We start from the raw sequence: 16,965 nt of genomic DNA, 5'->3' as shown, positions 1-16,965 counted from the left end.
GATGAGCACGTTGCATCGGGGGATATTTTTAGCTCCGGCAGTGACTTTTGTATTTAAGTGTAAGGTCAGATTGGGATATGGGTCAGTCCCAAGCAAGAGAGCTGGGCTTGTGCCAGCGACGCCTACAAGCCAGCAGATAGTGACTTCTGCTGATGGACTTTAGTGGTGGTTGTTTTGGGAGAGGTGGAAAAAGTGAAATTCTGCATACCGGGTTACTCTCCTCATTGTTAGGACATTTGTATTCATCAGACTGGGAAGTTATATGCAGAATAAGTGACTATTACATAATGGAGTACAGTGCTTAAAGGGGTATTCAATCTGGGTACGTGAATGCCATGATTGAGGGCACAGTGGTCTGGGTGTTGGCGTATGACGAACCTGTGAGTATGGGATTACGCCTTATAGTCCTATGATAAAATTTGTATTTTCACTTTTTTGGGATTGAGTACCACCCTCCATTGCTGCCGCACCACAGATTCTGGAACAGTTTTTTTCTTTCTTTGCCCCTCCGTTCAAAAGTTATGCCCCTGAGTAATTTTATATTTTACTTTCAGCCAACTGGGCGTATATTGCACAACTTTTCTTCTGGTGTTTTGCATTTTGTCCTCTGCTGGCCAATCAAAACATGGCCGCGCCCTCCAGATTTTTGGTATACGCCCAGTTGGTTGAATGGAGAAAATGTGTATCTTTATTACCTGGGGGATAACTTTGGTTGAGCAGCTAAATTAAAGACCTTTCCAGATACGGTAGTAGCCCCAATTAATTGGGTATTACTGAGATTAAAGGGTTATTCAGGACTTGTGTATGGAGCGCTGTACAGGGACCACCTATAACATGAAGCAGAGGGATCGCCAGCAGCAGATGGCATTTTCTGGTCAACAGATCAGTGGCCTCGGCTCTCAGAGGGTGTCCCTGCCCATGTCAGGCAAAGTGCCAGCTGCTCCCCAACTGGGGTGACCCAGCTGTCAATCAGCATGGCATCCACAGAGCCGAAAAGATGCTCTTGCTCATGACTTTAATGGTAACCACAGAATCGCCATCACCGTTCTGAGCCTGCAGAAATAGTCGTCAAGCAGAACAGGCAGGTAGTCAGCAACTACCTATTCGTTCTTGGCTCCGTATGCAAAATTAGTTAGTCCTGGATAACCCTTTTAAGTTAAAAATCCAGTGAAACGCGCACCAAACACCAGGATTTTCCTATATAACCTAAAGCCAGTGCTATACTGGCACGATCAGGCTGATTCTCTACATATCTTTAGTTATCAGCTTGGTCATATAGGTTTTATAACACAAGCAAGTAAAGTTGTAAAATGAGCAGCTTTTTGAATGGCAGCAGCTGCCGATCAGCTGATGGCTGGGGTTGGTATTCATAGTGATTCCTGCCCCCCTGCCGGTCCGTCCTTCCTGTTTATGCTAATTCTATTATAGAATTGTTTTACTAAGTGACTAAAAGAATCTGTGCTGATGTCATATTAATGTCACCAAAAGGGCCGGGGCCTCAGCCAACAGAAAAATGTTTCTTCCTGGTATCAGCTATGTTGGCTGAGGCCCCGCCCATTCTGGTCACATTGATATGACATCAGCACAGATGCTTTTAGTCACTTAGTAAAACGATTCTATAATAGAATTAGCATAAATAACAGATATGGGGAGGAACAAGCATGGGGTCGAGAATCACTATGAAAACCCACCCCAGCATCAGCTGATTGGCAGCTGCTGGCATTCAAAAAGCTGTAAATTTCGCAAACTTGCTTTTTTCAAAACCTATACATCCTAGCTGACAACTAAAGGTATGTATAGAATCAGCCTGATAGTGCCAGTATAGCACTGGTTTTAGGTTACATCGGAAAATCCTGGTGATTGATGCACTTTAAGACTGTTTTAGGTAATTTATAGGATTGGTCGTTCCCAAGTATCAACCCATGTAAACATGCTAGCAATCACCCGGCAAAAGAACCTGCCGATATTTACTGATTCAGCTGATGGTGAAGTGTTTTATGGAGGAGGTCCCTGATGGTTAGGAGGGAAGAGGATCTGGCATGTCTGATTTTGGACAACTATCCCTCCTTTTGCCTTCCCCCTCTACATCTGAGATGAGGCTACTAGAGATGTGTGGCAGCTCCTTTTTAGAGGAAACAGCCGAGGGAGCGCTCCGGTGTATATAGGAAAGTTGGGCGAGACCGGGCAAACCAGCTTTCAGCCGACAGCTATCTAAGGTGTATGTAACAAAGACTGTTGCACTCTGTAATCCTAAGGTGTGTAACAATAAATCTAGAATTGGAGACATGCACTATTATGTAAAAATTGAGATACTTGGCACACAAAAATGGCCAGTTTTATGTTAGTTTTCTTAATGTTTCATGCTCAGTTTGCACCTGTTCACATTGGACAGTTGGGAGGTGCCATCAGTCTTTTTTTTTTTTTTTTTTTTAATTTTTTTTTTTTATAACCATTTCATGCTTGGTATGCACCTGTTTACATTAGGAAGTTAGGAATTGCCACCAGCCTTTCTTAGATTATAAGGTGTATGTTAGGGCCCTGCAGCCCCAACCTCCTCCAAATAGACTTCTAATCTGCTCTATACATTTAGGAGAGTGCAGTGCTTTAGTGTACGCATCCAACCTCTAATATCAAAGGCTATGCTCATGCCAACCAGCCTACACTTCTACCTGTGCTTCCCCTTGCGTTTGATGGGCGCTTGACCTGTGCTTCCCCTTGCGTTTGATGGGCGCTTGACCTGTGCTTCCCCTTGCGTTTGATGGGCGCTTGACCGGTGCTTCCCCTTGCGTTTGATGGGCGCTTGACCGGTGCTTCCCCTTGCGTTTGATGGGCGCTTGACCGGTGCTTCCCCTTGCGTTTGATGGGCGCTTGACCGGTGCTTCCCCTTGCGTTTGATGGGCGCTTGACCGGTGCTTCCCCTTGCGTTTGATGGGCGCTTGACCGGTGCTTCCCCTTGCGTTTGATGGGCGCTTGACCGGTGCTTCCCCTTGCGTTTGATGGGCGCTTGACCGGTGCTTCCCCTTGCGTTTGATGGGCGCTTGACCGGTGCTTCCCCTTGCGTTTGATGGGCGCTTGACCGGTGCTTCCCCTTGCGTTTGATGGGCGCTTGACCGGTGCTTCCCCTTGCGTTTGATGGGCGCTTGACCGGTGCTTCCCCTTGCGTTTGATGGGCGCTTGACCGGTGCTTCCCCTTGCGTTTGATGGGCGCTTGACCGGTGCTTCCCCTTGCGTTTGATGGGCGCTTGACCGGTGCTTCCCCTTGCGTTTGATGGGCGCTTGACCGGTGCTTCCCCTTGCGTTTGATGGGCGCTTGACCGGTGCTTCCCCTTGCGTTTGATGGGCGCTTGACCGGTGCTTCCCCTTGCGTTTGATGGGCGCTTGACCGGTGCTTCCCCTTGCGTTTGATGGGCGCTTGACCGGTGCTTCCCCTTGCGTTTGATGGGCGCTTGACCGGTGCTTCCCCTTGCGTTTGATGGGCGCTTGACCGGTGCTTCCCCTTGCGTTTGATGGGCGCTTGACCGGTGCTTCCCCTTGCGTTTGATGGGCGCTTGACCGGTGCTTCCCCTTGCGTTTGATGGGCGCTTGACCGGTGCTTCCCCTTGCGTTTGATGGGCGCTTGACCGGTGCTTCCCCTTGCGTTTGATGGGCGCTTGACCGGTGCTTCCCCTTGCGTTTGATGGGCGCTTGACCGGTGCTTCCCCTTGCGTTTGATGGGCGCTTGACCGGTGCTTCCCCTTGCGTTTGATGGGCGCTTGACCGGTGCTTCCCCTTGCGTTTGATGGGCGCTTGACCGGTGCTTCCCCTTGCGTTTGATGGGCGCTTGACCGGTGCTTCCCCTTGCGTTTGATGGGCGCTTGACCGGTGCTTCCCCTTGCGTTTGATATATTTTAGTGGTGGGAGGGAAGTAAAATCTGGCTAAATTTAATATTTAAATATTTCTTCTCCCACTGTCCTCCTTCTTGGTTGGAGGCCCTATCCGCCGTGTTCCTTTCCTCTCTTCAGCCCCTTCTTGTTTTGGCGCTTTGACTCGTAGCATCAACAATTTGTTCTACGGCTGCTGGCATTTCAGTAAACGCCGGGAAGGAAAATGCACAAAATGTTCCATAAAAGGAAGTCCTCCGCTGCCGCAGATACCGGACAACGCTAACAAAGTGCCCTCAGTGTATGCTTTATCTCCGCAAGAACAGACAAAACACTCATTGAGCTCAGATCATTTACGTCACCCAGATAATGAATCTCAGATCTCGCCTCGGCCGTTATTTCTGACAGCCTCTACATCTCACATTTCTACAGTCATTCCCCCTTCACACAGAGGAGGATACTTTGTGCCCTGGGATTGTGAGAGGGGAAGGAAAGTCTGCAGAAGTTACATGTGGAGTAAGCGCTGGATACCTGGCCAGGAAAGCTCATAAGCTAATTAGTGCTAAATGAGGGTCAAGGAAAAGCCCTGGGTGTAGGGCATGATGCGTATGTGCACTGATCGCCTTAATTCTGCATAGGCACAGCATATCGAAATCTCCGGCTTTTACAGACAAAGGGCTGTAGGGATACAATTTACGAATAGAAGACTTGACTGATCCTTGGAGGTGTTAAAGGGGTTGTCCACTTCTTTTACAATGATTGCCTAGCCTTAGGATAGGTCATCAATGTCTGATTGGCCAGGATCCGGCCTGCCGATCAGCTCTTTTCGGTCCTGGCAGCAGCAGACAATACTCGGTTCCGGAGCTGCTCAGTCTTCTGATACTGGCCGGATACTACAAATCCACCTCTTGTTGATTAGAATGGGAGGCGGATGTGCAGTACCCGGCCGCGGTATTATCAGAAGACGGAGCAGTGCCGGAACTAAGAATTTCCTGCTGCCGCGACTGAACAGCCCGGGGGTGCCGGGTGTTGGACCCCGGCCGATCAGACATTGACCTCTCCGAAGGATAGGCAATCAGTATAAAAGTAGTGGACAATCCTTTCAAAGTACCGTTGAAAGCGGCCATTTTTCCCTACCTGTCAATGCTTTGGGTCTAATAGAATTATTTTTCAACCCTACAAATGAACACTAAACAACCAAAAATATTGCACAAAATAATCTATACCAGCCCTCCATTAATTTCCTGCTTTCTTCTGGTATAATTTTAATCTAATTCCAATTAAAATGTAAAATATTTCAGCCTTTTAAAAAGGTGTCCAAATGAAATCAGCCCTTACAATTTTAGTATTTGACTGTTAAACCAGCTGCAGCAGGAGCCTCCCCCCTCAGGACGTTACAAAGATGCCCCATTCATTATACTAAAGGTGATGAAAATGGATGATTCAACTATGATTGTTTTGACGAGTATAATTGAACTATTTTATCTGATTAATGGAATTGTCATCTGTAATAGTCACCCATGCTATAATGGTTAACTTCTTCAATGGCATTACCCGGCCTTAAGTGATGCAGTCATTTCAGGTTGGGTATTGTGATCTGATCATGGCCCATATATCAGACACATGACCCTGATGTTCTAATTATTTGTTATAGAAGTACTTGTAGCTTTTGAGGAATATTCCTCCTGCTGTAGTCTGGACCGCCCCCTTACTGCCATAGAACACTATGAAGGAGGCGGTCCAGACTACACAGCTGAACAGTGATGCTTAATTTATATTTTGTAATTTATTTATTTTTTTTCCCTCCTTTTTATGAAGGTGCCAGTTAAACATGTTTACAGAGTACTTCAATGTCAAGAGGAAGAGCTTACCCAAATGGTGTCCACGATGTCAGACGGCTGGAAATTTGAGCAGGTGAGCTGATTAGGATAAATGCACCATTGTCGGGATGTGATTGGGACCCACCTGTCCAGAAAATCGTGCTTCATTTTCAGTGGACTGACTTTAGGGGAATTGCTTTAGGTATAATCGCGCCTAGATTTGTGCTGGTAACACGAATCTGAGCAATACAATAAGTGCAGATAAAATGGCACAGCAATTACACGTACACAGCGCTATACTAGCATCGTCCAGCCTCGTGACTGTGCATTTGCTCTGGTTGCAGTTTGTCAGCGTAGGTTCCATGTATGGATGCGGGCGGGATCACCAGTCAGAGTTTCTTCTCATTGTTTCAAGGGAAGTGAAAGTGGAGGAGACCAACCTCCAGAAATGCAGCGGCGAGGTGTGTCCCATTCTGCACACTATTCCCCCCTCCCTCCCCCCTTCTTTGCACCTCCTCTCCTGAATATTTCCTTTCTGCTCCCCCCTGCTACATATACATATGCATGGCCTTGAATACAGCACCATGGGAATACTGCCCACCGTCTGTCTCGCAGAACCCACTGATTACCTAATTTGTGGCTCGGGTATGGCGTCTTCTTCTCAGCTGATCTTTTGCTTACTTGAATATGCATTGCCTTCTTACTTGGTTACCTTGTTTAAAGTATTAACGTTACTTCTAAGTTTTTGTATCTGCCTCCCGTTTCCTCTTGTGAGACTGAAAGATGTCCATTTGGTAGAAAAATTAAGGTGGTGATCACACCGGGAGCATCGGATAATGGATTTTTCCTTCGAGATTTTATCAAATCTCATTCATTCTGCGGGAATTTGCAGTGCACATTTTAAATCTGTAAAATCTGATGTGCTGCCTTGTATAGTCTATGGTGAATCTGCATTTAAGGCGTGCAGCTTTTTGATGCAAAATCTGCAGTGGAAAAATTTAAACTGTATGTTCCCTTCATTTATGGCTCAAATTTTTTTTTTTTTTTTTTTTAAAGATTAATATCACAAATACTATGAACATATTTGGTCTCTTGAAATCAAACGCACAACCTGTTTGAGTGGAGGCAGCAGCTAAAGCCATGAGCCACGGCCTACATTACGTGTGAATATATCCATACAACTGTAGTTTAGTAGAGGTTTTTTTTTCTTCCGTTTAATGGAGTTTGTTTTAAAACTGGCTTTATTTTTATTTTTTTTCTCTTCTTCCTCCAAAATGTCTAACTTCTTGTAAGCTAGTACTGTAATATTGTCCTAAATACCATGATTAATAACTTCTCCATTCTCCTGGTATCCAAGCCTGGCCTTCTCTTTACATGTTAAGTTCCTAAAAGTATGGCTCACAAGTTGGCCTGTCCAGTGGGTCAGTGGATAAATAGATTTTAGATAAACAGCCCTGTTACACTGCCTTCCCAACAATATCCATATATTGTATCTCCAGAGCTAAAACAGGAGTCCTTGCCCCCTTTTGTATAATACAGAAGACCGATATTGAAACAAACGGTGGCCGTGTAATATTATGTTTCACGTGGGAGAAGCTGCAGGATAATTTTATGACACTCAAGATTCCACCTCTTTTATAAATGCATATCCAGACCTAGGGTGACCTCTAAAGGTCACCCGGAGTCCAGCCCTCAAGTGATATTCTGTTGTAAAAGTGTTTAATGGCCAAACTGGGTTTTTTTTTTTAGTTTTGCAAAAAGACATTTGGAAAAACAGCACTTGCCTAATGTGCACAAAAATAATCCGGCATAAAAATATGCAATGATGAGGAAATGGCACAAGATGGGTATCCTATACCTGGAGCTGCTACACTGGGGAGCTTGGTCTCTGCTGACTTTCTGCTGTGATCTACTCACTATACACATGACTGCTACAGCCCATTACTGACCTCAGGTGATGTGGGCAAGTGCAGAGTTCCCACTGAGGTAATGGACTGCACATCATGGCTGCAGGCAGTGATCTGATGCCAGCAGGACAGAATATGCCCGTACTCCTGTAGTGGAAGAAAGATTGGATGTGTGAGGTCTCCTTTTTCGGATGAGGTTGCCCCCTGGACACTTGGTCTCCTTTTTCGGATGAGGTTGCCCCCTGGACACTTGGTCTCCTTTTTCGGATGAGGTTGCCCCCTGGACACTTGGTCTCCTTTTTCGGATGAGGTTGTCCCCTGGACACTTGGTCTCCTTTTTCGGATGAGGTTGTCCCCTGGACACTTGGTCTCCTTTTTCGGATGAGGTTGTCCCCTGGACACTTGGTCTCCTTTTTCGGATGAGGTTGTCCCCTGGACACTTGGTCTCCTTTTTCGGATGAGGTTGCCCCCTGGACACTTGGTCTCCTTTTTCGGATGAGGTTGCCCCCTGGACACTTGGTCTCCTTTTTCGGATGAGGTTGCCCCCTGGACACTTGGTCTCCTTTTTCGGATGAGGTTGCCCCCTGGACACTTGGTCTCCTTTTTCGGATTAGGTTGTCTCCTGGACACTTGGTCTCCTTTTTCGGATTAGGTTGTCTCCTGGACACTTGAGGTCTCTTGTCGGCCGCATGAGGTTGTCCTCCGTCATCCACGCAGATACATTAATCTCTTATACGATTAAACAATCTAATCAAGTGAAATGTGTAATGCTACGTCCTGCGGGGAGGGGTGGCTGTTGCTGAACTTTACAGTTGCATTTATGTTCTTCCAGTAACATCTTTAATTGCATACTTTTATTTGTTTGCGGCTGATTTTTCTTTTGCTTAATTTGTTTTCTCTTGAAGCTCGTCAGCATTGGTTCTTCCTATAACTATGGAAATGAAGATCAAGCGGAGTTCTTGTGCGTGGTCTCTAAAGAGTTGCACAACACGCCTTACGGCACTGCTAGTGAACCTAGTGAAAAGGCAAAGGTAAGTTGTGCCCTTAAGGGGGGAGGTGGGGGGGGGGGGGTACGCTTGTTACACATTGAGATAGAAAGTGAAAACTTTCAGCTCACAAAGTTTCGGGACTGTGTGGAGTGCCTGCTTTCCATTGGAGAGGCAGGTCCGAACTCAGAAGCCAAGGGAAGGAGGAGGAACCCAGCACCGATTCCAGTATGATAAAATCTCAATCTTTTTATTGGGTCATATTAAGTTATGAAAGTACAAAAAAAATTCCATGATGACACCGAAGAATGGATACTTGACGCGTTTCGGACTCAGAAAATACAGTCCTTAATCATAAGCTTATGATTAAGGACTGTTTTTATTTTCTGAGTCTGAAACGCGTCAAGTAACCATTCTTTGGTGTCGTCATGGAATTTTTTTTGTACTTTCATAACTTTTTTTTAAAATGACCTAAGTTTTTTGGATTTGATCATACTGGAATCGGTGCTGGGTTCCCCCCCCCCCTTTCCTCCTTCCCTTGGCTTATTACACATTAAGGCATACCAATAAAGGCCCAACACTTACATTGACCACTTCTTAGTATAGGTCATTAATATCAGATTTTTGGTGTACGGCATCTGTCACCCTCTACAAACCGCTGTGTGCAGGGAATGGTTTATAGAGCCATAATATATCTGATCCATACACCGTGTAGTGGTCAATCTCTGGCTCTGCGCATGTATAGGGGCCAAGCTGCAGCGGCGTACAGCCAGTACACTGTATATAGCACTGGTGCTGCACACTATATCCCGCACCATGGGATCTTAGGTCCTCAATATCTCTGGGGGGGTTCCTATCAACTCCTCACAATCTAGTATACACCCCAATGTTTTCTTCGCTCTGTACGAGGCTCCTCTTTTTTCCTATTCACAGCTTTGTTTTTATCACTCACGTATCAGTGTTAGGAAAATAGACATTTGGAATATTTTTCTAATTTTTTCAAACTGACCTCTCTACATCACCTGCGATGTGGAGACACCTTGTCTTTGGGAGACGAGGTGTCCAGCACCCCCATTTACCCATTCACTACTTTATCATGGAATTCGGTGGAAGGGCTACTTGGGATAGCTGAGGGTTCTCGTGACAAAGGTTTTGTGGGAAAACCACATAACTCCTTACTACTTTGGCCTTTTAAGGATTGTTATCAAGCAGGCTCAGGAGCTGAGCCTGCTTGATAAGACAGATGCTGCCTATGTTAGATGACAGGAGCTAGCTCGGATTATTACAATTTATTTAAATGCCACTTTTAATTGCAAATAGCAGCATTTAATTTACGTCACAAGCTCCAATCATCCCCCCCCCTGTGGCAAGATCACAGGTAACAGACTGCCATGGTCGCCTGGCCCTGCTGATGGCCTTATAATTGCCATCTCTGGCATTAAATCTTAAACCTCAACATTTAGCATTGTCATGTCTGATTATAACTACCTATCAAAGCATAAAATTATTTAAACCATATGTTAAATGCCGAAAAGAGGAGAAATAAAATGAACGCCAGAATTTTTGTTATATATTTTAACTGCAGCATTTTCCCTGAAATGCAATAAGGATCAAAATGTAATTTTCACCCCATAAAAAAAAATTACATCTATTAAATTGATCAACAGAAGAATCCAAAGTTATGGTGATGGAAAAAATAATAAATATTTTATTCAAATAAATGAAAAAAATTGTTTAATTATATATAATAAAAAAAATATTTGATTTTTATTAAAATAAAATATAGTATTTAAGTATAAATATTTTTGTGTATAGATATTTTATTATAAAAAAATTATATTTAAATAATTTGATTATAAAATATAAATATATATTTAAAGATATTATACAAATATATTACATTCAAATTTAGATTTATATTATACAATTAATAAATATATTCAAAAATATATTTAAATATTTTAATAAAACATAGATTTAAATCTATTATAAATATATTTAAATCTATTATAATCAATAGTGTATATAGATATTTGTTATTATAAAAAATAGACTAATTTTTTTTATTATTATTATAATATAAAAAAAATATATATATTTTTTTTTCTTTACACTCAAAGTCCTCCTGTTATGGGGGTATAATAAGTTATGGTTCTTGGTGCAAAAGGTGGGGGATCCAAAGCCTAAAAAATGTTGGGTCTTAAGGGTTTAGGAAGAACTGTCTGTGCTGCTGGTGGGGAAAATGTATAATAATAATGTACAAATGGCTTCTTGTGTAATGGATGGTGGATAGCAGCAATAGGAAAAGCTACTGTTGGGACATTTTCCTTGCAGTTTCCTTTTTTTGGTTGCTTTTTATAATTGGTCCTTGGAAAATGGCCAATGCAGGTGTGGTTCTGTCCCACCCAAAGGTCCAGGTTGGGTCCAGTATAGCTCATGCTCTGCAGGCACACGTTGCGCTCAATGCATCCACTCCTGGGACATTTTGTGCTTTCCGCCTTTCTGTTCTTTTGTTTGCACTTACAAGTTTTCATTTTCGCTCCTTTTCTTTGCTCGTGCATGCTGCATGCTGAAATACAGAGTGAGGACGAAGAGACGGATTACGATATGAATGACTCAGATTAAGTTATAACTGACTGGTGAGCCCTAGCTTTCCTGACTCCCCTCTACTCCTGATCCTTCACCAACATCCCAGTATATGTCCCCCTCCTTCTCTAGACTCGCGATGCACCATTGGTGTAAAGGGAGGCCGTCTATACACTCCTGTCCTGCCTTGTCAGCCTCCACACTTTATGTATAGACCCTGATCTGCCTTCAGGCATCCTAAGGATTAAGCATATTAAAGGATCATTTTGCTTTGCCGGTGTCTCACATGTTGAATGCAGCGGACACGAGATTATTGCTGCTCCTCCTGCTAGCACTGAGACGATTACCTTTATTAGAATTAGTGCATCAGACCAACACAACGTGAGCCATGAGAAAGCCCCAAGATCTACTATATGCTTAGTGACACTCTCCTCGTGGTGGCTGGGGCCTAGGTCTGCTGCTCTGCTATTCCCAGCACTCTCAACTATGGGATCACTGGAACCAGTTCAGCCATGGGCATTGTAGATGCTTCTATTATCCTTGAAGCACTCATTATACACCCTAGAAAAGAGACAACAGATGACCCAAGTGGCTCCTTATTTTTAGATTTCAGGAGTGTTAAAGGGAACCTGTCACCAAATTTGTCCCCTCTAAGCTGCGGCCATCACCAGCGGGCTCTTATATACAGCATTCTGGAATGCTGTATATAAGAGCCCAGGCCGTTCTGTATAATGTAAAGAGGCGGTCCGGTCCAATGGGTGTCACTGCTCTCGGTCCGGTGCCTTCTCTGCGGCGATCAGTCCTCCCTTTGAGGCCCATGTGCATAACGCGTGTCATGTCATCCACACAGGCTGACAGGGAGGATCAAAGTATTGTAGGGCGCATGCGCGGGTGGTCTTTACCCTTTCCTCACGCCTGCGCATTATAGTAGTTTGATCTGCCCTGAGCTGGGCAGAGAAGTGCGCATGCGCAAGACCGAAATGCCTGGGCTGGATAGGAGGACCGAGATCACAGCAGAGAGGAGGCATGTGACCGGACTGCCCCCTTGATGATTAGAAGTGTTTTACGTTCTACATAGCAGTCTGGGCTCTTATATACAGCATTCTAGAATACTGTATATAGGAGCCTACTGGTGGTGGCTGCAGCTTAGTCTCCAAATGATGTGACCGATTCCCTTTAATTCAGAACGGTTAGCAGTCAGTAAGGGGTTAATATATCCTGGAGTGTTAAAACAGATTCTCTCTTCACAAGGCTGCTTTTATTTAAATATGGATGCATTTTATATGTATTTTTAATTGACTATTAGCTTTTAGTGTGTGCGTGGAATATTTCAGCGGAATGACAGGAAAGCAGATGTTTTCAGAAATATCTATTATCTGTAGATCTAACCCATTGCAAAGCTGCCGACACTCAAACCGATGCTCACTTTTGTTTTCCTCTCAATGGATTAAAAAACAGAGCTCCTGTAATACAAGAAACATTACAAAATCCCTGCATAGGTAAAGAATCTGTCACCAGGTTTTTGCCACTTAATCTGAGAGCAGCAGAACGTAGGGGCAGAGATCCTGATTCTAGCAATGGGTCACTTACTGGGTTGCTTAGTGTAGTTTTGATAATCTACTGCTGATTAAACAGTAACTATCATTACGGGACTACTTGGTGTGCTGCAGGTAGTCCAGCATATTCATGAGCTATGTATAACTGCTAGATCTGCAGCAGAGAAAACATTGATTTTTATCAAAATGACAAAAAGCTCAGTAAGTTACACATTGGTTAAAGCAGGGTCTGTCTATTTTTTTTTCTCAGATGGGTAGGAAAAACCTGGGGACAGATTCCCTTTAAAGAGAATCTGTCAGCAGATTTTTGGTACCTCATCTGAGAGCAGCATGATGAGGGCAAAGAGATCCTGAGTTCAACAGTGTCACCTAGATTACTTGCTGCAGCTGTTTTGATAGTGAAATATTTTAGACTTGGCATGTAGCAGAGCTCAGAGCTACCTACACCAGGCTTTGTGTGCATTTCCATAGACAGAAGCTCCTTATTAGGGGGGGTGGACTACAACTTGGGAGCTGCTGAGACCCACTAATGATGAAGATAACAGGCTTAAGCTAATGTTGCAGGTAAATAAAAAAAAAAAGACTGAGCTAAAACAGATTGTACCCCAGCCTCTTAACACTTGCAGCCATATTCAGCTTACATTGCAGAAATCTGCTGACCGTCCCTTTAAAAGTTTGCTTCATACTGTTACCACTAGGGGGAGCTAACTGCATACTGACTAATACTGTATCGAATAGGGTCTTATGCTCCCTCTAGTGTTGACCACAAGCAATTTTAGTGTTTGGGTGATCTTTTCTGGGGGTTGTAGTGGTCTTTTCTGTTCCCTCCATAAGATTAGCAGGCCTGTTGTGCACAATCCTATTGCAGATGTAAGCACAGTGCAAGTGATAAGTGCTAAATTAGACACGTCAGTAAATTGTTATCCTGTATTATAATCTACTGTCTAGGGAGTATTTACACTGTTTACCTCATGCACCTGAGGCACGGATGAAACTGTCTCAATCCTGGAAAGATGTCATACACGACTGCGAGAGATTGTAATAAGGATTGTGGCCCAAATCTAGTGACTGATTCCCCACCCCCGCCATGGTGGTTAACAAGGCACAGTCCATGACGTGCTTATCTCCTATGCCGGAGATAAATTTAGGATCACTAAGACCAGTACCGCTCGCGAGAGCAGGAATTGATTCCCATACCGCTCGCGAGAGCAGGAATTGATTTCCTGTAGGAAGGGATTGTCTGAGCATGTGCAACCTGTAGACATGGCTGTTGCACATGCTCACTAGCACTTTTATCAATACGGGGTGAGGGGAGAAAAAAGTGAGTGTTATGAATAGGGCTGGCTATGCACAAGACAAGAGAATAGCCTAAAGTACCACTATTTCTGCAAGGCCCTTTTATTTTTAGTTTTGGCGTATGTGCACATGTCTTTTTCAGGTGAGTCCACTCTGAATTGTGCTTGGAGACCCTTTTAAAAGAATAAGCATATGTATTCCTATGTAAAGAGGAAAAGAATTCTGGAGAGTAAATTTCATGGCAGTAAAAGACACAACTAAAAAAACTAAAAAAAACTTTGGAAACCATCTTCAGTAGACTTTTCAGCAAAAAGTCAGCGTTACCCTTGAAAAAGGCGCTATGTGCACATAGTTTTGGACGGTTCCTGTAAATGTCCGTAGCTTCCTGTAGACCAGTTTTTAGCGCTCCTGTGCTCCTTTGTGTGCTACCTCCATATTGGTCCGCTGCTCCCATGTTTCACTGTCTGTACCTAATATTGTCTTTCAGATCTTGCAAGAAAGAGGCTCCCGAATGTGAAGCGTTTTGAGAGAAGAGATATATATTTTTTGTTTTTTATATATATAATTTTATTCCAAGCGATGATCCGGCAGAGAATCTCCACTGTAAGGAGCCACCACAAAGTCTACGATTATCGGGCCGCCATGAAGAACCTGTACTGTACTTGTGGTGGACGCTTCAGTGTTTCGTTTGGGGACTGTGTTGAAGAGGACCTCTGACATGGGTTTATTATGTTTCTTCCCTTCTCCTTGTTTTTTTTTTTTTGTTTTTTGGGGTTTTTTTTCCCCTTACATTATTTTAGAACCTTTCGTACATCGGTGGTATTAACATCCTTACACTTTTGTACTTCAACACTACATAGGGTTTTTTCCATCATGTTTGGTCTCTGACTAAAACTTTTTAGCCAGTCACTTCCTCCACGTCAAATAAAAAAAAAAATGCCTAAAGCTTTTTCTTTGGTCGATCCACCCATAGTTTATCAGAAAAGGGAACGTGGAGCATGTCACATGTTATCTGCACTGGTCTATTGCTGCAAAAGGTTTCTTCCATAGAAACTCTACTTCTTCCTTGGCAAAAACTTATAAAATATATATATATTTTTTTTTTTCCTATTTCAATGTATATTATCTTTCTAGCAGATTGCATCTTGGCATATGGCATGTTTAGTTATGGTTTATAAAACTTTAATAGAAGCAAACTAATGTGTTTTTTTATCTTAATTTTTTTAATATTTAAAATATATTACACACGTACAGATACCGTATTTTTCGGTTTATAAGGAGCACCCCAAATTTAAAAAGGGGGAAAAAAAGAATAAAAAAATAAGGAACGTTTTATAATCCGGTGTCTTACTGGGGAAAGGGGGTCACCGGAGGCAGGAGCAATGCTGTGGGGGGCCCAGATGCTCTGTGCGGGGGCTGCTCTGTCAGGCACAGGCCATTCTGAAGATATTGGCAGTGCGGGCTTCAAAGAAATGGCAGCCGGAGTCTGCGTGTGCGCAGATGAGAGCTTGAGCCACGAGCTCCATCTGTACACGCGCCGACTCTGGGTGCCATTATTTGAAGTCCTCACCACCGACATCTTCAGAATGGCCCATGCCTCTCTGCCCACAACCCTGACACAGAGCAGTGCCCGTAGCACACCACATAGCATTGCCCCTGCCTCCTTTGACGCCTCTTTACCACCCCCTGCTAAGCTACATTCGGGTTTTAAGACTCACTCCTCATTTTGGGTGTGTAATAATTTGTGATTTTAAAGGAGTTGTCCGCTAATCTAACATTGATGGGCTAGTCTTAAAATAAGTAATCAATGTCTGATCAGCTGGGGGTCTGATACCCCGCACCCTTGCCGATCAGCTATTCTTGGCGGTGGCAGCCGGAGCTGCTCAGTCTTCTGATAGTGGTCGTGGCCGGGTACTTCTCATCTGCCTCCTATGGATTAGAATGGGAGGCAGATGTGCACTACCTGACCACTATCAGAAGACGGAGCAGCTCTGGAACGGTGCATTTCCGGCTGCCGCTGCGACCGAGAATAGCTGATCGGCAGGGGTGCCAAGTGTTGGACCCTGACAATCAAACATTGATGGCTTAGCCTTAGGATATGTCATCAATGTAAAAGTAGTGGGCAACCCCTTTAAGATGGCGATGTAGGGAAATTTGAGATTTTCATTGAATACACGTCCTCTGCCCATAAATCAGCTGACTAGATCCCGTTGTGATCCCTTAGATCTGCTGCTCAGCTTGGGACTCATGTATTGTTCTTCCAGACCAGTTATTTTCCTTCAATATCTTGTCTCCTCTCCATTTTTACTCCTGGAGTGTGCACCATGAAAGAGCCTGAAATATTAAAAAATAAAAAAAATAATGCAGCCATAATCTATTTTCCTCACTTGTAAAATACTTTCTACATAAAGGGCTGTAGTCCTAAAACGTCTCCTAACACACAACCCTCAAAAAATAAATATACTGTATATGTTTAAGAATTCTGTTTACTTCAGATTTTTTATATATTATATATTATATATTTAATCAAAAGCAACTAACAAGATGCCTACCATCACTGTGAGTTAATGTGTACATAAAGGAAAGGTGGAATGGGAGCTTCCTTGCTCGTCCCTCAGCCCCAATTTATTTTGGCCCTATCAGATATACCCAAAGTGTTTAGATGTGTTACTATATTGACAACACATTGGCACATAGGCCTCTGCTGCCTGTAGCAACCACAGTTCTGCTTTCATTTTTTTTTTTTTTTAAACTACTGAGGTAAAATGAAAGCAGAATGCTGATTTGTTGCTATTGGCAGTTTGGGCTTCATTTACCCAGAGCAACCAATCAGAGCTTGGCTTTCATTTTACCAGACCAATTTCAGGGATTAAAGCTGAGGGCTGATTGGTTGCTATAGACAGCAAGGCCATGTTTGTTTGTTTTTTTTCTGCAGTGGTGAAAACACATTCTT

The 16,965-nt window shown here is 43.6% G+C and overlaps 1 protein-coding gene across 2 annotated transcripts in view; it reads left to right on the top strand.

Moving 5' to 3' along the window:
• LOC142245413 (BTB/POZ domain-containing protein KCTD5) overlaps nt 1–16,492 on the top strand; it is a 36,464-nt gene extending 19,972 nt beyond the window's left edge. The window contains exons 4-7 of one of the 2 annotated variants that reach the window (XM_075318093.1): nt 5,680–5,775; nt 6,026–6,142; nt 8,494–8,619; nt 14,500–16,492. In XM_075318093.1, coding sequence (XP_075174208.1) covers nt 5,680–5,775; nt 6,026–6,142; nt 8,494–8,619; nt 14,500–14,529 — 369 coding nt within the window. In that variant the 3' untranslated portion in view covers nt 14,530–16,492. The remainder of the gene's footprint in view (nt 1–5,679; nt 5,776–6,025; nt 6,143–8,493; nt 8,620–14,499) is intronic. The other variant, XM_075318094.1, reaches the window with a different exon arrangement.
• Nucleotides 16,493–16,965: the final 473 nt, after the last annotated feature.

This window comes from Anomaloglossus baeobatrachus, chromosome 7 (genome assembly GCF_048569485.1).
Source record: "Anomaloglossus baeobatrachus isolate aAnoBae1 chromosome 7, aAnoBae1.hap1, whole genome shotgun sequence".
Classification (NCBI taxonomy): Eukaryota; Metazoa; Chordata; class Amphibia; order Anura; family Aromobatidae; genus Anomaloglossus; species Anomaloglossus baeobatrachus.
The sequence above is the reverse complement of the archived record's forward strand: the minus strand, read 5'-3'. Positions and strand labels throughout refer to the sequence as shown.